Source organism: Tenrec ecaudatus, chromosome 15 (assembly GCF_050624435.1).
Source record: "Tenrec ecaudatus isolate mTenEca1 chromosome 15, mTenEca1.hap1, whole genome shotgun sequence".
NCBI classification, from domain to species: Eukaryota; Metazoa; Chordata; class Mammalia; order Afrosoricida; family Tenrecidae; genus Tenrec; species Tenrec ecaudatus.
Genome location: NC_134544.1, coordinates 28,667,767 through 28,693,670, shown reverse-complemented (window position 1 = coordinate 28,693,670; position 25,904 = coordinate 28,667,767). Strand labels below are relative to the sequence as shown.

The 25,904-nt window shown below is 51.2% G+C and overlaps 2 protein-coding genes across 5 annotated transcripts in view; one reads left to right on the top strand and one right to left on the bottom strand.

Annotated features, from left to right (window-relative positions):
• The window catches only part of KATNAL2 (katanin catalytic subunit A1 like 2), a 103,448-nt gene extending 96,623 nt beyond the window's left edge, over window positions 1-6,825 (top strand). For both annotated transcript variants that reach the window (XM_075532533.1, XM_075532532.1), the window contains exons 14-16: window positions 4,770-4,932; window positions 5,754-5,856; window positions 6,383-6,825. In XM_075532533.1, coding sequence (XP_075388648.1) covers window positions 4,770-4,932; window positions 5,754-5,856; window positions 6,383-6,522 — 406 coding nt within the window. In that variant the 3' untranslated portion in view covers window positions 6,523-6,825. The remainder of the gene's footprint in view (window positions 1-4,769; window positions 4,933-5,753; window positions 5,857-6,382) is intronic.
• Window positions 6,826-10,220: 3,395 nt separating this feature from the next.
• Window positions 10,221-25,904, bottom strand: part of HDHD2 (haloacid dehalogenase like hydrolase domain containing 2) — a 35,079-nt gene continuing 19,395 nt past the window's right edge. For all 3 annotated transcript variants that reach the window (XM_075533059.1, XM_075533058.1, XM_075533056.1), the window contains 3 exons: window positions 16,923-17,139; window positions 15,146-15,209; window positions 10,221-14,229 (listed from right to left, as the gene is read on the bottom strand). In XM_075533059.1, coding sequence (XP_075389174.1) covers window positions 14,126-14,229; window positions 15,146-15,209; window positions 16,923-17,139 — 385 coding nt within the window. In that variant the 3' untranslated portion in view covers window positions 10,221-14,125. The remainder of the gene's footprint in view (window positions 14,230-15,145; window positions 15,210-16,922; window positions 17,140-25,904) is intronic.

The following is a 25,904-nucleotide window of genomic DNA, read 5'->3' as shown; positions in this document are numbered from 1 at the left end:
AGTTAGTGTTCACTCTATTGTGCCCTCTAGATTCAGATCCTCCCTGCTGCCCTTTCACCTCTCGTTTTCCTGGGTTTCGTAGGCGTGTGTCACTTTGAAAATCCCTTTGCTGCTGCTCTAGAAGAGTTCGAGAGGAAGCAGAGGGAAGCGACTGAGCCCTCTCAGTGCCACTCCAAATAATTTTAAGTCCATCAAACCCCTCTCACCCCAAACAAAACAATTACACCTCATTGCCATTGAGTCAGGGACAACTCATAGTGACCCTGTAGGGTAGGGTAGAACTGCCCCTGAGCTCCCGAGACTGTAACTGTGTCCAGGAGTCGACAGCCTGATCTCTCTCCAGCAGAGCAGCTGGTGGTTTCAAACTGCCGACTGTTCGGATCAGCTTGATGTGTAACCACTATGCCACCAGGGCCCCACTCATCACCACTGGGCTGTCTGTATTTCAACCCAGGCATCCCTGGGCATGAAGGACAGTATGTCCTTGTTGGTTATGTGCATCAGATAGTCCAAACACTTACCTGGTGTGGTCGGAGTGCCAGCCAGCCGGACAGATGGATGGCATCACTGCTGATGCCCGCTGGTCGGTAATAGCACCAAGTACTCGATGTGAGAGGGAGCCCTTTAAAGCAAAGACGTGAGCACACCGTGAATGGAAGGGCTCCCGGTAAAATGCTGCAGGGAAGCAGAGGTGGTGTTTTGTTTTGTCATCCTGGACCCTGTGCCTTGAATATAAACACTGGCCTTGAGAGCGGTGCGGGAAGGAACCTCTGGTGTGAAATGAATGTCAACAGGCCGAGGCGGCTCCAGAACAAAGCAAAGGTGGAAGAGCACTCGGCCACGCCGTGGGCGGTCAGGCCCTGCTGGACTGCGGAGTCTCGGCTCCGGATGGAAGGAGTAGCGGTAGAGAAAAGGCAACATCTTTCAAGAAATCTGGTCCCTTTGCTTTGGAATTCAGGATGCTCCCAAGAGGGTGTGGCTCAGCTTTCCAATTTAAAAAGAAAGGTCGTGGCAGATCCAGATTCAGAGTAAGGAAACCCCAACCAGGAGGACATTTTGATTGTTCTCGGGGTCTTCATGAATTGGAAGTAACTGGCGAGATTTCACTTTGATGGGTTACAAGTGGCTCAGGCAGATCAGCACACAGGCATCTCCTGCCCTCTCTATCTGGAAATCAAGCAGATGTTTCTCTCCCTGGTAGGAGCTTGAAAATGTAATATAAAGGGGTTCAGACTCACACTTAAAATGATCGATCGATAACTAGGAAGGGTAGTGCAGGGTAACTAAGGAGCCCTAATCATTCCACCTAGTACATTTGGAATGGAAAATAAAACCCCACCATTTTGCGACCTCCTGTGAAAGGGCCAGTTTAGGCAAAGACCATGAGCAGACGGTAAAAGCATTTAGCCAGGGCACGGGGATTACCTGCCACTTACACGGAGAAAATGTTTCCTTTGCCAGGGAGTGCTCCGGGGCCACCAGGTGCTCCCCCGGTTAAGCTCACTGTTATGTGGATCCCGGTGAGCTGTCATAGGAACAGACAGTACCGTCTGAAATGGTCTTGCCGACAGTGTTTGCCGCGCATCTAGTTAAAGCATGCAGGTGTCATTTCCAGGGCCGGTGGCAAGAGAGGAAGAGCGAGTTCCGAGAAGCCACGGGGGGACACAGATCTAGTCTGTGGGGGATTCTCCAGCTGCCCTTGTCTCTTCAGGGGGCCAGGGCAAGGAGAGTGATCTTGGCTGAAATAGAGTTCAGTGGCATAACTTGGATTCGGTTTAGGCTGGACCAAACTGATAGAAGATGCTTCAGGGCTGACTGTGCTCGTCAGTGTCTGTCTGGTTAAGGATCATAACTTTTTCGGAAATGTGTGAACTAATGCATTAGGGGTGAAGTTTCATGATGTAATTTACTTAGAAATAGTTGAGCAAGGATCGATAAATAGATACAAAGCAGACCGAGCAAAATGTTAACTGTTGTCCCACCAATATGTTGGTGTATGGACGTCCATAGTTTTAGTTTCTGTCCCAAAGTCTCATATAAAGAAATTGAAATGACCTGGGGGCGTAGGGATGGAGGAACGACACATTGTTTCAGTGTGGGTTGGAGGCTGGATGGATACTTAAAACGATTGCCTTCAAGTGTTAAACCAAAAGTATCCCTGAAGTCCTCGTCGTTGTCACTGTATCTTTTAGTTTAATGTATTTGAATAGCAAACTGACAGCAACCGCACAGAAGACAGGCAACGTTAAAACAAGTCCTTGCGCGCAGGACAGCTTCGAGCAGTAGTTAACGGCCGGAAGCGGCTGTCTGATATTGCCACAAACACCGTTTGGTTGTCATCAAGAAGCAATTTACGGGTCACCACCAGATCAGGAGCGTGCGTTCGGAGGGTGTGGGTGCTCTGCGGCTCAGGGCAGCCCCCTGGGCACCCCTTGCTAGAATCTACGCACCACCTTCATTTTAGGCCACTTCGTCTCCTTCCAGCCCCTAATGCGGCCGGAGGAGGACCAGGAGGAGCCGCTGTCCATCGTCTGGTCTGAGGTGTGGCCCGGGGCTGAAAGTGGGGTCGGATCCCTTTGGCCGGGAGTGAGGCGTGTGGATGTCAGGTGTCAGCTGGCCCTCTGTGTGTGTGAGTGAGTTTGGGCTTCCAGAGAACTCAGGAACAAGCCTCACCCCCAGGAAGGCTTTCCTGGTGCCGGCAGCTTTCTGGAGCCAGAGGGTCCTTGCGCACCTGTGCGCGGTGGGTGCGGGGCCTGTGTCCGTTTAGCCCACTGCTTTCCTGTGCCTGGGCTGCGCCGAGCTGAGCGGCTGGCAGGGCTCTTTGAAAACATGGGAGTTGATAAAAAGGCTCTGAGAATAAGAAGATACTTGAAAAATAAACATCCTGCCTCCCCGTCCTCAGTTGAAGATGGCGCCCCGTGGGAAGGCGGGAGGGAGGTATCTCCAACCGCATTGGTGTGCGCCAAAGAGCAATCATGGTAAAGGAATGGAAGGGGAAATGCCATATTATTAAAATCATGTATTTTTGTTTTAAAAAGAAATTTACTTGTTTCTTAAAAAAAATCCAAATGCTGGTATTGTCTAGGAAAACTTAACAGGTTTATTTTAATTGTCATAAAGGTGAATCGCTGAAATGTGCTCAGTGAAACGGTTTGACTTACATCAATGCGCTATGTCCCCGCATTTACATGAAAGATTCACACCCAGTGAAAGTGGACAACTGCCAATACCCGATTTCTGCCTATTTTTCCATTCGCAATCATATATTTAGGGACTTTTGACCTTGTCGGAACCCCCCCAAAATCTAACGTTCATGACGACCAGTCACAGGAGGACACACACACCTATCAAAGAATCAAGTGTTTCTCATCACAGTGGATTCTTAAGCACGTTCTCCACGTGTGCGGCTTGTTGGCTGGCTGGCTTTTGGCCTAATTGCTAGCCATTTGGCAGGGATGGCGCCCAGGTGAGTCTCTTCGAAAAGGCCACCGAGATGGACCCCACTGGCCTCCTGCAAGCCACCAATAGTTCACTCAGGAAGCACAGATCTGTTTTGAAGTCTTCAGCAATACCTTGCACCAGATGCTGAAAAGGAAGTTTGGGTATTGGAAAGTCGATGGACATCTCATTTCACTCAGGGCCACAGTACCCCGTCTGTGACAGTGAGGTGTCTTCACCCCTTCCAGTAGGGCGCCGTCCTGCAAACAGCTTGTGAAGCCAGCCTCCTCCTGGGTGCTTTCACACAGGTTGGTGTGCGGGCAGACTGCTGTGTCCGTAAGGACCCCTGCTCACTCTTCAATTCCGCTGGCGCGCCGTGCGCTCGAGGCCTGCTGGCACTAGAGTGACCGCAGCAGGTAGGGACTGCGAACGCAATGCCAAGCCTTCTTAAAATCAGATGATTTCGTTTAATGGGTGAAGCACGCCTGTCTGGAACGTTGTCCTATTCCAAGACGGAGCGATGCGGGGTCAAATTGACACGAGCAGCCCCGAAGGATTAGATATGACATTTAGGGGGCGGTGAGTCATCGTGGGGGAACCACCCAGAGGAGGGCGAGAATGGAGAGTGGGCTTTTGCACGACTCAAAGCATCCCATCGACACACTGAATGACCCTAGGAGGAGTTGGTGGAGTTGGTGCATGTTTTGCTGTGTGTATTCTCAGTACCACCACCACCACCAACAACAAAAGTTTAGTGAAGCGACCCTGCAGAACTGCACAGACCTGGCCTGACTGCTTGGGGAGCAGCAGGGGTGCGTGGCTGCCCCACAGGACCGCAGTTGTCTGTGACCCCCAGGAGGCGCATTCGTTCTTTTGAGTTTGCTGGAGCAACAGAGAGAGGCAGGCATTCACTCCCCAGTGTGCACGAGGGCTTTGAGAGTGAATGTACTTCCAGAGAGCCCCAGGTATCCTCCCTCAGGAAGGATTTGCTCCCTGGCAGGGCGAGATGGAGCCATTCAGGCAGCAGTGTAGGGGGGTGCACCCTCGGGAGTGTGGCTGTGTTCCCTGGGGTCTCTCCCTCCAGTCCCCAAGTGAAGTCACCTACAAGGACCTCCTTGGTATGACGGGGAGCAGAGTGTATTTTCTTTTTTTCCTTTTGAAGCCCAGTCCACCCCGCCCACCCCTGCCCACACAGTCTGACTCAGCCGACGCACTCAACTAGCGATGCCGAATCAGAGAGGAAGCTGTGCTAAATTGTTCCTAAACGAAAGCTGTCACTTAAGAATTGTTTCCTGTCCCACCCGGGTCCCCTGTTTCTGATGTGATTGCAGGGAGCTGGACTGTGCCATGCTGCGCCGCCTGGAGAAGAGGATTCTGGTCGATCTCCCCAGCCAGGAGGCCAGGCAGGCCATGATCCGCCACTGGCTGCCTCCCGTGAGCAAGTGCAGAGCCCTGGAGCTGCACACGCAGCTGGAGTATGGAGTACTGAGCCAGGTAGCTGCCATGGAGTGAGGCATCTGCAGGCCAAGGACAGACTTAGACAGGGGTCTTACCATCAGCTGTGAGGGGCAGTCTTACTCTAGATCCTTAGAAAAGACCCAAGCCGGCCCAGCATTGCAATGGGCCCGTGTTTCATGAACAAGCCCGCACTCCATCCCTCGGGAACATTCAAGCTGAGAGGAAGAAGGTGATGTAGTGGAAATGGCCAAGGACTTAGACTCAGAGGCCCAATAGGCACGCCCTGGCCCCGCCACTCAGTAGCTGGGCGACCTCAGAGAAAGCAGTCCCTGAACTTCAGCTCTTCACCTGGGAAATGAGGGTCGTGGTTGAGTATAAAGGAGGCCTCTTTCCCCCTCAGCCCAGCTCTAGGTACATGTCTGTTACCCCCACTGTCACTAGGACCCCATTGTCCAGGGTCTTTTGGAAGTTACCTGATTTGGGTGGGTCCTCAAAACACCCTGACGTCTGACCCCCTTCAGTGTAGCTATGTCCTTATTGACAAGGACAGACATGTCAACCAAATCTGAGCCGTAGTGTGGGCACCATGGCCCACTCGGCTCACTTGGGTGGCCTGGCCGGCGCTGCATGGGCTCCCAACCATATGCCTCTGGTGGCGCCTTTGTGCTTGCCCTTGGGAAGGTGGTTAGTTCCCAGTGTCTCCCCGCAGCCCTAAGGCTCTGGAACCATATTGGAGTGTTGGTGGGTGAGCGGGACACAATCGAAATCGGGGTCCTCACCTTACATCTGGCCTGCGAGAGGGTCATCCTCATCCCCCGTCTACTTGCTGAGCCCTGGCTGGGTTGGGGCCGTTTCAGGAGACTGAGGGATACTCGGGCTCGGACATTAAGCTCGCCTGCAGGGAGGCAGCCATGCGGCCCGTGAGGAAAATCTTCAACACACTGGAAAGTCACCAATCAGGTAGGGTCGGGGCCATCCCCAAAGTGCTCTCAGGGGAAGTGTGTGTTTAAAAACCCGACTCTCACCGGCAGATGGCGCCTTGCCCCCGTTCTTGGTGGGCCTGCACACCGGCAACAGGTGCTTGGTTAAAAGATCCCGCCTGCACTCTGCTCATGCCCCGCTGGTGTCCCGTTTTGGACCACCTCTGCCCACAGAGGATACACGCCTTAGTGCCGGGCTCCTATTTCTCTGGCAAGCTATGCCGTGGGCTGCATCCATTCGAGGCACTATATAAATATTAAATAATACTCTGATAACAGTGCATTTAAGTTACTTTTTTTGGGGGGGCGGCAGGGGGAGGTCCTTTGGGGCTTCCCAGGCTCACTAAGTTGCACATTAGAGAATTTTCTTTGCACCCTTTTTAGTCTTGGCTCTGCTGCATTAACCATTCCGCATGCATTGTCTTGAAAGGGCTGTTAGCGTCTCAGTACATTGATCACCACGAGGTCGATGGCTGTGCGGTTCCGCTTGTTGTGTTTCCCTCTAGAGAGCTGCAGCCTGCCTCCCGTCCACTTGGATACGGTGACCACTGATGATTTTTTGGACGTGTTGGCCCACACCAAGCCGTCAGCAAAGAATCTGACGGAGAGATACTCTGCCTGGCAACGAGACTTCGAGTCTGCGTGAGGCCCCACGGAGGCAGCCCTGCCACAAACACAACCACGGGTCTCCTGCGCTCTTAGTGGAAGTGGGCGAAGGCCATCACAGCTAGAATGGAAAAGGAGAAATGGCTTCATGAAGGCTGGATTAGTTTGGGCCAACTACTGCTTTACAAACCAGAAGTATTCCCCTTCATTTTTCCCCCCACCAGAGATGCAAAATATTGCACATTTCAGTGACATGGAGATTTTTCCCTTCACAGTAATAGATGGTGTAACATTTTGATGACCAAGTGCCTGTTGTGTTTCCCTGTAGTGAAGGCGGGTCCTCGTTTTGACGTAAAAGGTGTTTGAGAAGTTGTGTGGGAATGCATGGGGGGGGGGGTTCTGGGGGAGGGCCGCCGACTGCACACTGACTTGGACAGATGGTCTGATCAGTCGAGTTTCCAGGGTGAATTGGGGCAGGATACGGGGAGTCTGCTGCTTATTCTCGACAGCGTTCTGAATCTCATCACTCACTCCGGGCCGGTGAGTTGGTTCCGACTCATGGCGACCCTCTAGGACTGGGCAGAACTGCTCCCGTGGGTTTCCGAGGCTGTGACTCTTCACGGGAGCAGAAAGCCTGGTCTTCTTCCTCATCAGCCCTCCTCAATTCTGACCCCGCTCAACCAAACCTCTACCAAATGAGGCCCCACCCAGGCCTCACCCCTTGTGCCTGAGTGGTCTACTGGATCCTCCTGCCTCATTTCCCAAGCCTTCTTGGCCTCTCTTTAAAAAATACACGGAACACAATTGTCCACGTCAATGTTTTTCAGGTGTGGAGTTTCGGAAGATGAATGAAATTGTGAAAAGGCGCCTTCTTCCTTCCTCCGTCCCAGTCTCGGTGGGTTTGGGTCCCACCCAGTCGTGACCCCACCTGGCAGAGGGCTGTCTCATGGGGTTCTCTTGGCTGTCGTCTTCACAGCCCAGTAGTTCACCAGTTCTTTCTTCTTTGGAGTTGCTGGCTTGGGTCAAACCTCCACCGGCACGGGTAGCAACTCTACCGTGAACGCGCGTCTGTCGGTGCCACCTCTCCTGGCCCTGGTAGGCACCCGTAAGCTTTGCTCTTAGACCTGGCCTGTGGTCGTCATGTCGTGCGAGTGAGGCTGTACAGTGCCGTCCTTTTGTGCTGACTGTCCTTCACTCGGCAGGTGTCAAGGCTCATCCATGTGGCACGTAATGATGATTAACAACAATTGCACGAATACGTTGTGATTTAAAAAGGTACTGTGCTCTCTTCCCTCCTCCTCCCCATCCCTGCTTGGTGTTGGACTTCATATCTTTCTGCGGCTGACCTGCAATCTCTGTACCTTTATCCCTCTGTGGCCACACACTGCCCTGCAGGGATGTACCGGATGCTTAGCCCTTCGCCCTGACGGACGGGACAGTCAGCTTGTTCCCATCCGTGGCTGCTGTGAATAGTGCTGCAGAGCGTGGGTCTGCCCGTGCCGTCCGAGTGGCCACTCTCACGGTGCTGAGGCATCTAGGTACCGAGGAGTGGGACTGCTGGGTCCCCTGGTGGTTCTCTGGACTTTCTGGGACACAACCGCAGTCTCATTTTACATTCCCAGGCAGCAAAGGATGAGCCCTTTTTGTAACTGGAACCCCTTTCATTGGCGTGCACCTCCTTGTGGTTGTGATCGGCATCTCTCTAAAGGCTAACGCTGTTGAGCACCTTCTCGTGCCTGTTGGCATGTGAACCCCCTTTGGTGAAATGGCTAAGGCCTTGCCCGTTCTTGGCTTGGGTTGGTCGGAGGAGTTGTATGGTTCTCTGAGGAGGGCTTTTACAAGTTCGTGGGAAAACTCCATTATCTTTCAGCTTCCACTTTCCTCCGAACTTTTCGAAGCCCCTCGTGTAAATATAGGCATCTCCTAAGGGTTAGCCAACATCTGCTCCTGTGCCTTTCAGAACTGGTAGGTTAGTCAGAACAGGTGTACCTGGAGCTCTTTGAGCCCTGCTTTAGAGCAAGAGGGAGAAAGATGAGGCCTTTTACGCCCATATAGTCTCCAAAACCCATAGGCGCAGCTCTACCCTGTCCTATGTATAGGGTGGCTAGGAGTTGGAATTGTCTCTGCCGGGTGGGCGGGGAGTGTTAGTGCAAGGACGGATTCCTAGTGGTGTAGTGGGTTAGGAGTTGGGCTGCCAACTGCAAGGTGAGCTGTTTGAAACTACCAGCTGCTCTGTGGGAAGATAGAGGCTATCTCCTCTCGTAAAAATTTATAGCCGCAGAAACCTTAGGGAGTTCCACTCCGTTCTTCAGAGTTGACATCGAGTCTGAATTAACTGGCTATTAGGTCGTTGGTTCAAACCTGCTCTGTAGGAGAAATGGGGCTCTGTTCCTCTAAAGCTGGTTCTCAACCTCCTTCATGCCACGGCCCTTACATACAGTTCCTCATGTTGTAGTGACCCCCCAACCATAGAATTATTCCCATTGCTACTTCATAGCTGTCATTTTGCTACTGTTATAAATCGGGCGACCGCTTTGAAAGGGTTGTTCGACTCCCAAAGGGGTCGTGACCCACAGGTTGAGAATCGCGGCCCTAAAGATTTATAGTCTAGGAAACCATATGTAGGGGCTGCTCTGTGTCAGAATCCACTCAGTGGAAGCAGGGTTGGTTGGTTAATGCAAGAAAGAAACCCTGGGGGAGGGGGGACCTGCTGGCGCTGTGGGCTAGGCATTGGCTTTGCTGATTGCAAAATAAATGGTTTGAATCCACTAGAGGCTACCTGGGAGAAAGATGAGGCTGTGTGCTCCCGTAAAGACGCAGTCTTGGAGACCCTAGAGAGCAGTTCCACTCGGACCTCTAAGGTCGCTATGACACACTTAGGAACTGATCTCATTCGTGCCTGTAGAACAGGTTTAAAACAAACAAAAAACCAAAAGTGTTTTCCTCTTAGAGCGTGCCGGCTGTAAGTTCCATCACAAGCATTTAGGTATGGCAGAGTGTGTCGCCTAGTGACAGCCTGTGTGGGACTCTAACTCAATGGCGGAGACTCCGGTCTGTTAGATTCCCAGCACCTGCTCTGTGTGGGTCACCTGGTCAGGTTGACAGTTGACAGTTTGTGGGCAGCTGTTGGTTCACCTGCTTGTGGCCATGATCTCCTTTTCAGAATCCATAGGCTGCCTGCTGATGACCCCGTCGTGGTTGGCCAGGGAAGCAGGATCTACTTCCCGGGTCCACAGAGAGGAGACGCCTGCGAACCGCATGCTTGGGGAGCACCTCATGGTCCTGGCTCTGTTAGCTTACTGCCCCTTCCTGACTCTTCAGCATGGGGGTCCTTCTGCCAGCCTTCTCAGCAGGTACTTGCAAACCTCTTCAGTTTCCAGCCCCTCACCCAGCCCAAACTACTGTGCTCAACACTTGCCATTCCTCTTAAGTATCTCCAAGTTTACCTTTCTTCACTAAAGCAGCGGTTCTCAACCTGGGGGTCACGACCTCGTGGGGGGGTCGAACAACCCTTTCACAGGGGTCCCCCGATTCATGACAGTTATGAAGTAGCAACGAAAACAATTTCATGGGGGGGGGTCCCCACAACATGAGGGTCATGGCATTAGGAAGGTTGAGAACCACTGCTCTAGAATCCAATCATGTACTCACTCAGCAGCCTCTTTCCCTTGGAAAATCTGCCTCAAGTAAGTATGCAGGGGCATTGTGTTTTTATTTTTAATCATTTTATTAGGGGCTCATACAACTCTTATCACAATCCATACATACATCAATTGTGTCAAGCACATTTGTATAAATGTTGTCATCATCATTCTCAAAACACCTGCTTTCTACTTGAGCCCTTGGTTTATCAGCTCATTTCCCCCTCCTCCTCCCCCATGAACCCTTGATAATTTATAAATTGTTACTATTTTGTCAGGGGTATGTTTTTAAGTCATGCACTTAGGTGGCTTCTTGCCTGATCAGTCTTGGGCATTATCTAGTTCGGTCCTGTTGGATGACATACAACAGCTTCCCCACCCCTCTGCCCTCTATGACCACGCACACTCGACTCTCCCCGTCATCCCCAAAGAACGCACGCTCACCATTTTAGGTTAACTCAACCGTGGTTTTATTAGCACTGGATGCATTGATCACTGCAGAGACAAGAAGTGAATTAAGTTTGCATCTCCATTTTTGCCTTTCCTGGGATTAAAAATGACTTATTTTTTAGCTGCTTTTGAGTGTGTGACATTCTCAGACCTGTCGGTGTGATTTCCCAAATGCGCAAACACAGTAGAGAACTTTCAGTTCCATCCTCGCTCCCCCCTCTGATGTCCTTCACCCATCCCTGAGAGTTGCCCCTGTAGGTTCATGCCTTCTTTCCTTACTCTTCTTTTAGGGGGAGGGGTTTGAGAGAGACCACCCAATACCTCTGATCCAGTCTACATTTAAAGTCTGTGGTTAGCTGTTCAAAGTCGAGTAGAAGTTCATCGAAGTACAGGGACAGTAGACTGTTCCGCCAGCTGGTGGAAAATTTCACCTAGTACCCCACACACGGTATTTTCTTCTCACATGGAGGTTCTGCTCATGCCTACAGGGGCCAGGCCTGCATTAGACATGAGCCCAGTGCACAGGCTGGAGGAAGAGGGGGAGCCATGGTGGCTGGAAAGGGCAGGGACTGAACAGCCCAAGAAGAAATCGGCACCTAACACCGTAAGCCAGCTCTGCCAGTCTTCCTAGACCAGTCACTGCGTTGCCTTTGCAATCTCCTGATATGCAGTGTGCACAGTTAACTCCTTTGCCCCTGAGATCCCCAGCCTAGATGTTTCCCTGGTGACCCCAACCCGAGCCTCCGTCTGCCATAGCGCCGTGTCCTTAGGCTGTGTGTGCCTGTCTTCCTTACCCAAATGTACACTCCAAGACAGTGAGGCCGTCCCCACTGCTCCTGAAGCACTGGACAAGTGAGGCTTTTCCCCAAACGGTGTCCCAGGAGACACCGGACCCTGCATGTGCTCAAGCACGCAACTCTGCAGAACTTCGTACAACCGTCTTGCCCCTCTGGATTGTTAGGGTGCTTTAGATGACACCCCCCAAAGCCAGAGCTGCACTGTGTGATCGAGACAGTGAGGCTCGGAGGACAGGTGAGCGCTGGACAGAGGCAGGCGTGCACCGCAGCTCGGAAGCTGAGCTTCAGGTGACCCTGCTCACTCCCTGCTCTCCTGACTTCCTCCTGGGTCTGGGCTGGCTCCAAACTACCCGCAGAGCATGCATAGGTTCATTACTGCCACGTGTCTGGGGGCCTCCCCTAGGCTCATCTTGGAGCCAACCAGCTTACAGCGCAGTAACTTCCTTCTTCTGGATCGCAGGCCGCGCAGGCCCTATTGCATCTGAGCGCCTGTCTGATTGCAGCCCTCACCCACTGCCCTCCTTGATGCCCACTCACAGTGACCTAGTAAGACAGGCAGGGCTTCCGAGACGGCACCCTTCAGAGGAGCAGAAAGCCTCCTCCTCCCTTCGTAAGGAGAGACCATGGCAAGGCCTGTCTGGGGAGAGCAGAGGGTGGGCTCTGCCAAGTACTGAGGAACGCTGGTGGCACGCAGTCCAGGCTCGGCTACAGCCCAGAGCCCGGAGGCTTCTCTCTGAGAGCGAGTTGTGGTCTGCTTCTCTGGACTACGGCCTGGAAACCCTGGGGCAGCTCCGCTCTGCCCTGCACCCGGGTGGAGAGCTCAACTTGCAAGGACCTATCACCACTGAGTGCCGCGTGGCACATCGCAGGAGCAGGGGAAGCCACACGCAGAAGGGAGGACTCCGAGTTGGGTCTTCCAATGGTTCTGGCCCGATGTCCTGTGTATGCCCTGGGCTGCTCACCGAGAGAAGGTGCTCGGGCAGAATCTCTCCAGCATGTGTTTGATTATGTCCCTCGGTGCGCACGCAGCTGGACTAGATGACGTCCACGTGCCCGAGTAACAGGCACAAGTTGAATGGGACCCACCTCCCAGACACCTGCAGCCCCTCTAGCCGCAGGCTTGGCCCCCCACCCGTTCAAGTGGCCTTGTCCCGAGGAGGAAGTCTCGATGCGGGAGAAAGCTCTTTTTAGCTTCACGAAGGATGACTTTCCTGCGCAGAAACCAGTGCAGAGAGATTCTGTGGACCGTTGTGTAGCGCGCTACATGCAGGGGGTCCTCCTGCACCCTCCTCCTCCTCACTACCACACCCAGCACTGACTGCTTGCCCGTGTCTACTCAGAGGATGCAAGGCACCTGACCTTGCAGCAACCCTGTGTGGGGGGCACCTGTGAACGTCTCCAGACAGCTGACTTATCCATGATCAAGTGTCCAAGCGATTCCAGACCCACTCCTCACCCTGCCCACTGGGGGCAGTGTCTCAGGGCGGCGCCAGTCCACGTGCAGAATTGGGAGGCCAGGGTTCACCATCCAGCACAAGGGGAGGGACCACCCTCCCACACAAGACCGGGCTGCTCTCTAAACAAGCATCAAAGCCCAGAACTCATTAACACCAGCGCTCGTTTCAATACGGTGAACGCCACACCGCCACACAATTACATCCTAATAATTCAATGCCGTGGAGCCCCGTAAAGCCATCGAGAAGGCCCGGGATTACGGCGGTATGCAAATGCACCAGGAACATCAGTCCCTCCTGAGGCCCCTCACTCTGCTCGGGCGGCGGGTTTCACAGGAGAAGAATGGTCCGTGCTGGAAGACGGGGCTTCATTCTCCAGCTGTAGTAACCGAGAACATAAATGCCGGAATCTGTCCCAGGGGCTTCTAACCAACTCTCCCCATCGTGTCAGAGGCAAAAACAATGAAGTCTCGCAAATGTGCAGTTAATTGGACCCCGGCGGACACTAACTTCACAAATGCCTGGTCGCGATGACATTACAGGCTGAGTTTTCGTTTCTGCTCTGCTCCTGTTAATAACAATGTCTAATTAAAACATCTGTAAAATACTGATAGTTTTAATTTTACATAAAATTTCCCAAACAACTGTTACACAGTATAATAGGTATCTGCAATGAATAGGTTATTAATGGAAATATTATTTTAAATTAAAATCAGGGTCTAATTTTAAACTAGTCATCTCTGGCTAATGAAGAGAAAAAAAGAAGTTGCCCGTGCTGGGACTCAGGCAGTGGAGCATCTAGCTTTCCACATGCACGCGTGTAACTCCGTTGTCTGTTTCGGGCGGGCGTTGGGGCTAGAGGCCCTTCACTCTGCAGTCTCAGCCTGTGTCGCCACTCGGCAGGAATGGCGGACTTGGTGAACGTGGTATTAAGACCACAGCTTAGCTGGATGTACTTTCGCGGCATTCTATTGGAATTTACAGACTACCGTTCCACTTCCTTCACCATCGGAACCCCACTGCTCCCCAGTGGCAGCAGCGTGGCTGTCCGGCAGGAGCCGCCCTGCTGCACTGATGAATATTTTACAAGCAGTGGCACGGAATCCATGAGCAACCTTTCTGTGGGTCCCATCTTCTTTCACAGAATGAAACAAAGGGGCTGAGCAAGGCTGAGAGGCTGGCTGCCATTCAGTGCCTTCCATGCACTGTGGTGGGGGATGGGGATAGGCACACGGGGGCGCGGTTGGCGTCCCATGATGCTGGGGTTCAGGTTGAGGGGCTCGGCTCCAGGGCCTGGCGGCTCACAGCAGATGCTGCAGGATGTGGTCCACAGCATGAGGGAAGCTCTCGCAGGTCAAGTAAGGAGGGGGGCTGATTTTGTCTTCGTCGGCTGCTCGGTACTTTCCTGAAATGAAAGGACCAAGGACCACCATTGAACAAAGGCAGGTTGGCACTGAGGCCGCAGCCCTACTGCTTAGAGAACCAGGGCACGGGGCCCCCAAGGCCCCTGGGCCTGAGCCTCCAGGAAGCAGAGAGCTGACACACTCTGCATGGGGCCAGCTCCTCTGTTCTGGAGGCAGTGGACAGCCCTGCCCGGGCTACCTGAGAGCCGAGGATCCATCAAATCTCACTGTTGATGAACTAATTCTCTTCCTGCACTAGGTCTCAAGGAAGGGATAGTGATTCAATCAATGCTCTTAAATGCAGCTCAGGCCCCAGAGGGCAGAGGCCCCGGCAGCTCCCGGGGTGAGGGCGGGGACCCTGAGCTGGGAAATGAGAGGCCTGGGGGGGCCGGGCGGGAGTGATGGATGGTTCCCAGGCTGCAGGTCAGGCTGCGCAGCAGGGCACTCAATGGCAGGCACACTGCCTGTCCCGGGCCCTGGAATTCAAGACAGTCTGCTGTCCCTCTGCCGTGGCATGCAATCTTAACACCCAGCCCAGCTGGGAACCATCCCACAGTGGCCAGAGCGAGCATGGAGAGATGTCAATCAGGCGGTGTCTGGGCCCTCCTGAAACAGCCTGTGTGGGTACCTGGCAACTCTGCTGGCAGTGAGCACTAATGAGTGAGCTGCTAACGGCAAGGCACGTGTGGTCCGAGGAGAAAGATGGTGCTCTCTGCCCTGCTGGGGGTCACAGTCTGGGAAACCCCACACCGGCAGCTTAGGCCGCGGCTGAGCGCAAACGCTCGCACCACTGGGCATGTAGACACACACACAAGCTGGGCTGTTTTTGCTTTTGGAGAGTGCGAATGGAAGCACCCAGCGGGCCCTGTCTGGGCTGTTCCCTTAGGCAAGTGTGGATTCTGTATGAAAGTCACATACCGGTTTTCACTAAGATGCCCAGCATGCCGGCACTCTGAGCCCCGCCAACGTCATCCCTGCAGTCCTAGAGAAGCAGAAAACAGGCGTGTCATCTGGGTCTCCCGTCAGCCTGCTCAAACAATCCCTGAGCGGTGTGAGGACGGCGCTGGCATGGCCAACAGCTCCCGTGTGGGCGACCCTCACGCAATGGTCTGAGGGTTTCACACGGCGACGGTGACGGCGGGCAGCACAGCCGCAGTCCTCGTGGCCAGACGCCAGGAGCAGAGTCCCGACTCTCCATGTCTGCCACGTGGGCCTCTGCTGACCCTCACCCTGAACCAGATTCTGGGCAACAGCATTCTTTCCACTTGGCAGCTTTAAACTGAAAGAGCCAACTGCACCAGTGCATGATCTCAATTCAGGATCACTCTTCTTTGCTGTTCTTCCTGTGCTGTGTGACCCTGACTTTCCATCCATTCCCCCAGCGGTGGAACCAGGCCTATTGATGGACTCAACAGACCCTGTGGCTGTGAGGTCACGTCACACCTAGAGGATCGGACAGATCAGCCTGAAGGGGGCTCCTTTCCCGGTTCCTACTTGGAAGGATTGACTGTGGCGATGAGTGCAGGAAACAACAACAACATCCAGAGACGGGAAGGAACATGAGGAACATCGGCAGGGCTCAGTCCAATCTTGGAAACAAGATGTTCACACAGCCACCCTTGGACACGAGTTTCAGAATGCCAAACTCTTCATCCAGGTTCTAACAGACAGTTCCCGTGACACCTAAGCTTGCCTTGAAGCAGGGGCAGAGAGGGAGGGGGAAGGGAAAAGTGCACCAGGACAGGGAGCCAGAAACTTGCTCCTCTCTTGCGTTACAAACAGCCTGGCGTGTAGCTGAACTCTGCCATCCTGTGCCCTGCCCCAATGCCAGCATCTCTCAGGAGAGAGGAATTTCAAAGTCTCCAGGCTCAGAAAGTCCTTTCTTCAAACTTGCATTTGCTCAGATAAAACCTTCCCAAGAGAAGCTGTGGCTGAAAGAGAGGGTTCCTAAAACTGTCATCTCATTCAATGACTACCTGACTGATGAATGAATCTAGATGCAGAAGAGAGTCGGGGGCACGGCGCACCCCCCTGCCCCCAACATCACGAGCTCAGAAAGCGAGGCCTCTGGGAAAGGAGCCCCGTCCTCAGCAAGGAGATGTGCCTCTCTGGACTTCGGCCCCCAATCTACAGAGTAAGCCCTTTAGACTGGAGCCTGGACCGTCCTCCATCCCTGCCAGATGACTGTGTTGCCACCTACGGACTGCGTGGGGGTGGTCCTCCCACTATGGCACCTGGAGACAGGGGTGCAAACTCTGCCCGGTGCACTGGGGCAAGCTGACCGCCAGAGGTGACCAGCCACGGCCACCATGCATCCCGGGCTCAATCCAGGAGATCAATATTACTAGGTGTTTGCTGCATGCTGAATGGGAAGTTCTTGCATGAAGCAAACAGTAAGGAAAACAAAACAAAATCAAGAATGTTAGGATTCTTTGAATGTAGGTACAGTATGCATAAGTCATACGTTCACAAATGCTAACTGCCAAGGGTTTTCTTCAAAAGACTTGACATGTCCGAGTGACTTGCAGTGGCGATGGTCTGAGTTGGACATAGTCCTTCTGACACTGGAGGAGGGTCTGACACAGACTGCAGCTCCCTGGGTGCTGTCTTAGCTAGTGGCTCACCACTCCCGGGTACCACCAGGGGCAGAGTGGCTTTCCTGTGGCAGAGGTGGCGGGTCACGCGCTCTACTCACATCACCGATCATGACGGCCTCCTCGGGGGCACAGCCCGTGCCTCGCAGGGCCTCCAGGAAGAAGGTCTTCTCCGGTTTCCCCACAACCGTGGCTCTGGTGTCGGTGGCGTACTCTAAGCCAGTCACGAAGGGGCCGGGCCCCAGGGCTAAGCCATCCTTCCTCTTGTAATACCTGGCTTTGTGGATCGCGATGAGCGGTGCTCCCTCTAGGAGTAACCTAGAGAGACAAGGAAATGGGAACTGGCAGGAAGTGAGGCTTGGATGGCTGGGGAGAACAGCAGACTTAGAAAGTGGCTTTATTCACCATCAGAGAAACAAGCAGTTGCTTATTAACTTTTAATGACTCGCTGTTTTCTAATGAATTCACAAAGAATGGCTGGGAATTACACTCTGATATGCTAAAGAAAGGTGACAGACGATGACATTTAGGTTTACTTCAACCTTTGGCCCGTAGTGGCTTCCGACACTTTGCCCAAATCACCAGGGAAGGGAAATGAAGAGAACTAAAGCGAAACAAGACACTCAAGCAAACAGCTTCGCTTAATGAAGCACGTGGTTTCCTCCGCGGGTACCGGTGAGCAGCAGGCCGGGGGCCCGGCGCAGCCCAGCACCAGCCTCACTGCGGCCACGACGCCTTCCAGGGACCCGCAGACCCTCAGGCCCTGGCTTCGTCCACCCCCATTGACCTTTCTTTCTAATTTAGAAATTGAATTGCTGGTGGGTGTGAAGTGGCACCTCTTCACCGAGCAGGCACTTCTGGGTCTCTAGGCTGTACCTGATCTTGGCACTGCTGGGCTCCTTGTCCTGACACAGCCTCACCAATCCTCACTTGCCAACGAAGCACAGCGTTTTCCCTTTAGTTTGCTCTCCAGCCTCTAAGTACAGGTGCAGGTCCTCCTTAGTGACCCAAGCAAGACAAACAGAACTGTGGCAGTGGTGTTGGGGGCTGGGAGAGTCACCATCAACATCAGCCCAAGGTCTGACACACTTCCGCCTTCCAACCTCTTCCCGATTCTGACACCAGCCACCTCTCTTACGGCACTCTGCTTCGCTGCTGGGTTCGATAATCCGTTGCACGGGCCACACAGAATGCAGAGACCACACTCAGAATTCTGAGGTGTTATGGACTGAATTGTGCCCGCCTCCCCCACTTAATGTGTCAACTGGGCTGGGCCATGGGTCACAGTATTCCACAATTATCCCACATGTTGCAAGTCCTCACCTCTAGCATGTTGATGAGGCAGGAGGATTAGAAGTTATGCAAATGAAGAAAAACATAATCTACAGAACTAGATTATATTTTGAGTCACTTTCTTTTGACATAAAAGGGATTAAGTAAGTGGGCAGAGACGGGAGGAACTGGAGTTCCAACAAGAATGAAGAGCTGACGTGCAGGGCAGCTTTCTGACCTGGTGTCCCTACGCTGAGAACCTCCTAGATCCAAAGGAAGATTGATGCCGAGAAACAGAGATTTTCAAGGAATGTCAGGCCCACCGACGCTGAATGAGGGCAGGGATCTTCCTTATAAACTGAGCAAGAATAAATGTCTATCTTCAAAGCCGCCCGCCTGGGTATTTCTGTGAGAGCAAGGAGTTTATCAGAAGACTAACAGATTAAAGTTGAGGGCCAAGAATGACTTCAGATACAGCTGATCAGAAAGCCTTTCAGTCATGCCCACAGGCAGGCTCCTGTCTGACCCCAGCCTCTGGGAGCTTTGGTCCAGCCTCTGCCCGGCTTGAGCAAGTTTCACAAAGCTCTTTAGCTCTGTCAACAAGTGCCCAGGGGCACATCAGCCCACCAGGAGTCCTCTTGGCTGAAACGTTCAGCTCTCGTGTCCCATGTGGGTAGGCACTGCACCATCACTGCCTGGTTCCTTGGCCCACGCAGCCCAATGCATTGTCTCACGCTGGTCTCCTGGTTGTATTGCTGCGATTTCTAGTGTCTTGTTTCATCTCGGCTGTTACAACTTTCTGTCTTTTGGGCATAGGAGGTTCTCAGCACAGGGACCCTGGGTCCAAAGAAGGTGTTCTGCTCCTTTCTTCTCATGTAAGTTGTGATGAGATCTACTCTCCGCTCCTGGATTAGTTTTCCTTTCACAAGCCAGTGGGCAGCAGAACTAAGCAGTCGCCTTTTAGGATTCATATGCCATGTCAGTACTGTTAATAACCTGTCCAGTTCCCATGGTAGGCTACATGCCTAGCCCCACCCATCCATTTGAGGAGAGTTACAAAATGGCTAGGAAGATCACATTAAAAAGATCCACTGCCGTGCAAGAACAAATTAAAAACAGAACAAAAAAATCCATGAACATCTCAAAATTTATCTTCCCGTTCCATCCATCCCCTAAACCCTGCTGTGTGTCCCCAAAGGCAGCGTTTAGTCACCCAGCAGAAGGTCGTGCACACAGCCTCATATACTAGCGTGTCGGACATCACATGTTTCTTAAATTGCTTTTAACCAATGTAATAAATGATCTCACAGCTTAAATTTACTCTAAGTCATCTACTTAGTTAAAATATTTAGTATGTCCATCGAGGAAGAATTCATCACATCTTCCCCTTCACAATTATGAGTAATTAAGCGCTCTGCTATGAAACTGCTAAATTATTCTTGTCAGTGGGCATGGAAATGCCTTCCTGTGGGAGATGCTGAATTCAGACATTTATGATTAAATATTTTATTAAGTAACAACCAATACTGGACGATTACAGGGCCATACTGTTAGTTACTACAAATTGCTCACAGCATAGGGCAGGGCCTTCACATTTATTCACTAATATTAATTCAAATTTATTTCTGAAAGCAGATCTTGAAATCCAATGGTTAGGAAGCCTGGTGCAGCCACTGCTGGCCTTGATGGACCACAGCTGGTAGCAATGAGACGCTCACGGGTGATTTATCTCTCCCCATCGTGTCACCCCACCCCCACCCCCATTTATTTGCTGCTCTACCACGGAACTGGAATTCCTGATGCAACAGACCTCAAGATTGCTTTCCACTTATATGGCGAAACGAAAAACGCATTTGATTTAGCTCTGTGAATATTTTATTATATATTAACTGGGGCTAAGACTGATAAGCTTGATGGATGCATGTACTTAATTCCCAGGCAGTGCTTTAGTGCCTTCCCGGGAAGGGCTGAAGCTGTGGGCTCCTCTGCATCCCTCTAAGTGGAAACTGGGTCTCCACGAGGCTGGAGAAAGGCGCAGCGCTCGGGGAAGTGGTTGCTGCCTCTGTCATTCATCTGCATGCAGTAGACGCTTTATTGGATCTTTGAGGAGCCAAGACAAATTCAGGATGGGTTGAAAAGGAAATGCTCTCTAGGACAAAGAGTAAACGAGCTCTTGTGTATTTAAAAATATGTTTTACATATCAACATTAAGACATCCCAGTGCCTGAAGTGTTTTGATACTTTGCTAGAGAGGGCAACCCAGGGGCTGGTTTTGCAACCAGAAGTCACACATCAGCAGAGAGTCTGAGGGCTTCCTGACTGTAAGCCCACCGACGTGCACATCAAAAGGGAAAAGGCACAGACAACAGCTCTTTCTGGCTGTGAGTCTGAGCAGGCAAGAGCCTATGCTCTAGCAACACCTGGCCCATGGGTAGGGCTGTCATACAAAAACCTCAGAGCCACAGACCCCATCTCGGAAAGGGACCGTACAGACGTGCATGTGCAGCACACACGATGCCAGTCCAGAGATCTGGGCAGAAGTCAACCGCGGCGCCGAGGGAAGCTCGGGCAGGCCTGGAGCCCAGCCGTCCCCAGTCACTCAAGTACACACACACACACACACACACACACACACACACACACACACACACACTCCACTTGCTTCCAGAGAACTTAAGCTTTCTAGGAGAGGGCCAACATCTTACTATTGCACTGAAAGGTGGGGCATCGGGGGTGGGGAGCTACCCAGCATTGGAAGTGACCGGGAGGCACCGCCCCATGTGCGCCATGCCACACCAGCGAGTCCCTCCCTTTGCTTGCCTCCCTCCCATTTCAATGAAGCCCCCAGTTTGTCACACAACACAAAACACTTGCACATCCAGGATTTCTCACTTTCCCCCACCACCCCACTATCCCTATCCATGCGCAAACCCAGGAATTTCCAATTCGAAACAAAAGTAAAAATAACTTAAAATTTAGGAATTCCATTGGATATGACAGAAACAATGAAATTTCTATGTCATACCAAAATACAATTACAAATGAAATTCAAAATACCACTTATAATAGTAGCTTCAAACTAAATTAAATACAATAATTAATTGAACAAAATGTGTTTGAAGACCCATGCTCCAAAACCTAAGAAAGTGTTAAGAAAAAAGAGGGGGTTGGGGAAGAAAAATTAAATCAACTGGGGAAGTATTATACTTTCATGCACTGAAAGACATCTCATTGTGAGATGTAAATTCTCCCCAAATCTGCAGATTTAATGCAACATCAATCTCCAACTCGGCAGGCTTTAATTTTTCTTTTTCTGGTAAAAATTGAATAAAAAACCAAACGAAACCCACTACTATCCACTTGATTCTGAATCATGTCAACTCAATAGAGGCTTTCCAGGTCTGTAAATCTTTTTTCCCTTCTCCACCGCTGCCCCCCCCCCCACCCGACAGAGGCTGTCAGTCTTTATAAGAACAGATAGCCTCATCTTTCTCCCAAAGAGCAGCTGCGGGGCTTGAGCCACGCAGGTGTGGTTAGCAGTCAGTGTCTGCCTGACAGTGCCACCAGAGCTCCTTAGGGCACAGCCAAACCACATGCGAGCTAAAACACTTGTGAAGAAGACTGAAGCTAGAGGGTGCATACCATCCGGCATTCAAGCTGACTAGAAACCTTACCCCATTCACCCTGCAGCCCTCATCTTGCTTCAGATTTGTTTTTGTTCCCGAAAGTAAAGGAACATGGTTTGAGAACACCAAACTGCCATTCTGACATAGTGTCAATGGAAGTGCACAGGTGTCTCGGGGATGGGGCGGGGGTGGGGGTTGCCCACGGCCATGGAGTACCTTCCGCCTCACAGACACCCCCCAGGCCGGAGCGTGGCCTCTTAGGGCTTCCAAGGCTGTCAATCATCCTGGAGCAGCCAGCCTCTCTGTCCCAGGACTGCTGGTGGGCTCGCTCGCACACGGCAGTTAACAGCCCAAAGCTGAACCCGCTGCGCCACCAGGGCTCCTTTGGGGAAGGGTTAAAGCGATGAAAACACCTCCTTCTGAAGCAATGTACCTAGTAGGGGGATAGGTTGGGAAACAAGTTTCACGTTTTATGATTTGTTTTTAATAAAGTATTGATTTGAAGTAATACTTCTGGACTTCTCTTCCCCTGCATCCTACTGCGCAACGATTTTCACCTGCGACCTTTCATTAGAGCCGCAAGAGTTCCCTGACCATAAACGAACCTTTCCAAGGAAAGCCAAGAGCAATCAGTAATCTGAGAGGGAAATGAATCCTGTAACCTCTCTGAGTTTTAATTCTGCACATAAAGCTTCTCTCCTGTATATCTAATGGTCTGCTTTAAATAACACTTTCTTGGGCAAGTCGTAAGAAATTTCTCATCTCCAAAGTGGTTTGTTTTTATAGTCTGGACTTTAATTAAGAAGACAATGTAGCAAGGAAGGGTCCTTCCGCATTGGAAAACGCCCACAGACAGACACACTCCACATCTGAACCTGCTGCCTCCCGGGGGCTCTAACCACACAGACAAGATTAAAGAACTGCAGACCAAACGCAGGGCACATGAGGCCAGTGCTATTTCACTACTGTGTCTCCTCCCCCTTTCTCATGAACGGAATACAATGGAGCAGGGTTTTTTTCCTTAAGGAGGAGATAAAGAAGGCAATCCAACTTTCCACAGAGGCCATTTATGGTGTTAATAATCTCTTTGCCTACAAGACAAACAAAAACCAGCCTCCACGTTCTAACGAGTATATAAAAGCCATCATGACTGGGAGGATTCTCATACTCTACAATAATTATAATAGGAAAGAAATCATTAACTAAGTTTCAAAACCTTATTCTTAAAAGCCTGTGCATTTAAATTGGAAGGATGAAATGTCATTTTTCTTTCATAACAACGTTTTGACCACTCGCCTGCCAGTTTGCGGTACTGCTGTGCTGCAAGCTGCAAGCTACGCCCCCAGGACTGCACACAGCAGTGGGCCAACTCTGGGGGACAGGTTGTAGTGGCACGTCCAGACCGCCCACTTCTTGAAAAGCTGGTCAGTGGAAACCCATGGACAGCAGCGCAACACTGTCTGGTACAGTGTCAGAAGACGAGGCCCTCGAGGTTGGAATGGACTCAAAACACAACGAGGGAAGAGCTGTCTATACACAGCAGAGCTGACCTTGACGGATGCAGCGAAAGTAAAAAGGTCAAGACCTTCCTTTGCTGACATGGCACAACTCAAAATACAAAGCAGCTCTAAGGATCCATTGGTAGGAGGTACAACTTTTGGAAAATTACAAGCTGTCAAAAATGAAATGGAACACCTGAAAGCACATATCCTAAGCATACGTCCTCGTACATATTAGTGAGCTGAAACGGACTGGGTCTGAGGGCTTACCATGCTGGGAATGACAGATTCAAGAGGAATGGCATTATATTTTTCATCATAAAGAACATTTCAATATCTATCTTTTTTTTAACGTTTTATTAGGGGCTCATACAACTCTTATCACAGTCCATACATATACATACATCAATTGCATAAAGCACATCTGTACATTCTTTGCCCTCATCATTTTCTTTTCTTTCTTTCTTTTTTTTAAACGTTTTATTAGGGGCTCATACAACTCTTATCACAATCCATACATACACATACATCAATTGTGTAAAGCACATCCATACATTCCCCGCCCCAATCACTCTCAAAGCATTTGCTCTCCACTTAAGCCCTTTGCATCAGGTCCTCTTTTTTTTTTCCCCTCCCTCCCCGCTCCCCTATGTGCCCTTTGTAATTTATACATCATTATTTTGTCATATCTTGCCCTATCCGGAGTCTCCCTTCCCCCCCCTTCTCTGCCGTCCATCTCCCAGGGAGGAGGTCACATGTGGATCCTTGTAATCAGTTCCCCCTTTCCAACCCACTCACCCTCCACTCTCCCAGCATCGTCCCTCACACCCTTGGTCCTGAAGGTATCATCCACCCTGGATTCCCTGTGCCTCCAGCCCTCATATGTACCAGTGTACAACCTCTGCCCTATCCAGCCCTGCAAGGTAGAATTCGGATCATGGTAGTTGGGGGGAGGAAGCATCCAGGATCTGGGGGAAAGCTGTGCTCTTCATCGGTACTACCTCGCACCCTGAATAACCCATCTCCTCTCCTAAACCCCTCTATGAGGGGATCTCCAGTGGCCGACACTTGGGCCTTGGGTCTCCACTCTGCACTTCCCCCTTCATTCAATATGGTATATGTATGTGTGTATATATATATATATATACACACACACACACATATTTTTTTTTTTGCATGATGCCTTATACCTGGTCCCTTTGGCACCTCGTGATCGCACTGGCTGGTGTGCTTCTTCCATGTGGGCTTTTTTTGCTTCTGAGCTAGATGGCCGCTTGTTCACCTTCAAGCCTATCATGGAGGTGTGCAGCCAATGATATGATGATTTTTTGTTCTTTGATGCCTGATCACTGATCCCTTTGGGATCACTCGCTCACACAGGCTGGTGTGCTCTTCCATGTGGGCTTTGTTGCTTCTGAGCTAGATGGCCACTTGTTTATCTTCAAGCCTTTAAGACCCCAGTCACTATCTCTTTTGATAGCCGGGCACCATCAGCTTTCTTTACCACATTTACTTGTTCACCCACTTTGGCTTCAGCAGTTGTGTCGGGAGAGTGAGCATCATAGAGTACCAATTTAATAAACCAAAGTATTCATGCATTGAGGGAGTGCTTGAGTAGAGGCCCAAGGTCCTTCTGCCACCTTAATATTAAACCTATAAATATAGACACATAGATCTATTTCCCCATCCTCATATATATGTTTGCATGTACATGTCTTTGTCTAGACCTCCATAAATGCCCCTTGACTCCCAGCTCCTTCCTCCCTCTCCCTTGACTTTCCTCCTGCCCCACCACCATGCTCCGTCCCCACCTGGGCTACAGCTATACCTCTTCTCTAAGCAACCTTACCCTTGATCGTTCCCCATCAGGCCTGCCATTCCCCCCTCACTACCATTTTGGGTCCCATGTTGTTCCCTTGTCCCTGTGTTTATTAACACCACTTCCTTACCCTCCTCCCCCTCCCCCACCTGGAACTGTCTGTCCCCCCCGAACTGTCTGTCCTATTGTTTTTCCTCCAGATAGTTCATCCAGCCTGTCCTATTCAGACAGACCTGTGGAGATACTAACATGCACGAAAACAAGACAGAGGAAAACAAAGCAACAGTATACAACCAGTCAATAAAACAACAAAAACAAACCACTGACAAAGAACAAAACAAAACACTTCTCAAAAGAAAGGCTTGTAGTTTGTTCAAGGATCGTTTGCTGGCCCTTAGGAGCGTTTTCCAGTCCAGTCTGTTGGGGCACCACGCCCTGGCCCCAAAGTCCACTTTCAGCATTCCCTGGGGACCTTGCCACTCCATTCCCTTGCTGTTCCGCTGCACTCCCCCAGTGCTTTGCCTCGGTGTGGTGGGATCAGGTCAGGTGCAATCCCCACACTGTGTCTCCGGTGCTGTCCCCTGTATCGCCCTTAGTCACTGAGGGGTCAATATATATCTTGATGTACAATCTGTCTGTGATAGGATAATTTCCATAAACCTACAGAGAAACACGTTTGTATAGTGAAATGTACAAAGACCAAAGAGAAGAAATTCAAGCTTAAGTTGCAATATTGAAGGATCATATGGGCAACATATTCAACAACACAAGGCACTTCAAAAGAAAAATACACAGAGTCTCTGGCTAGACCAGAGGATGTACATTGGTACAGATAGCAACTGGAAACACAGGGAATCCAGGACAGAT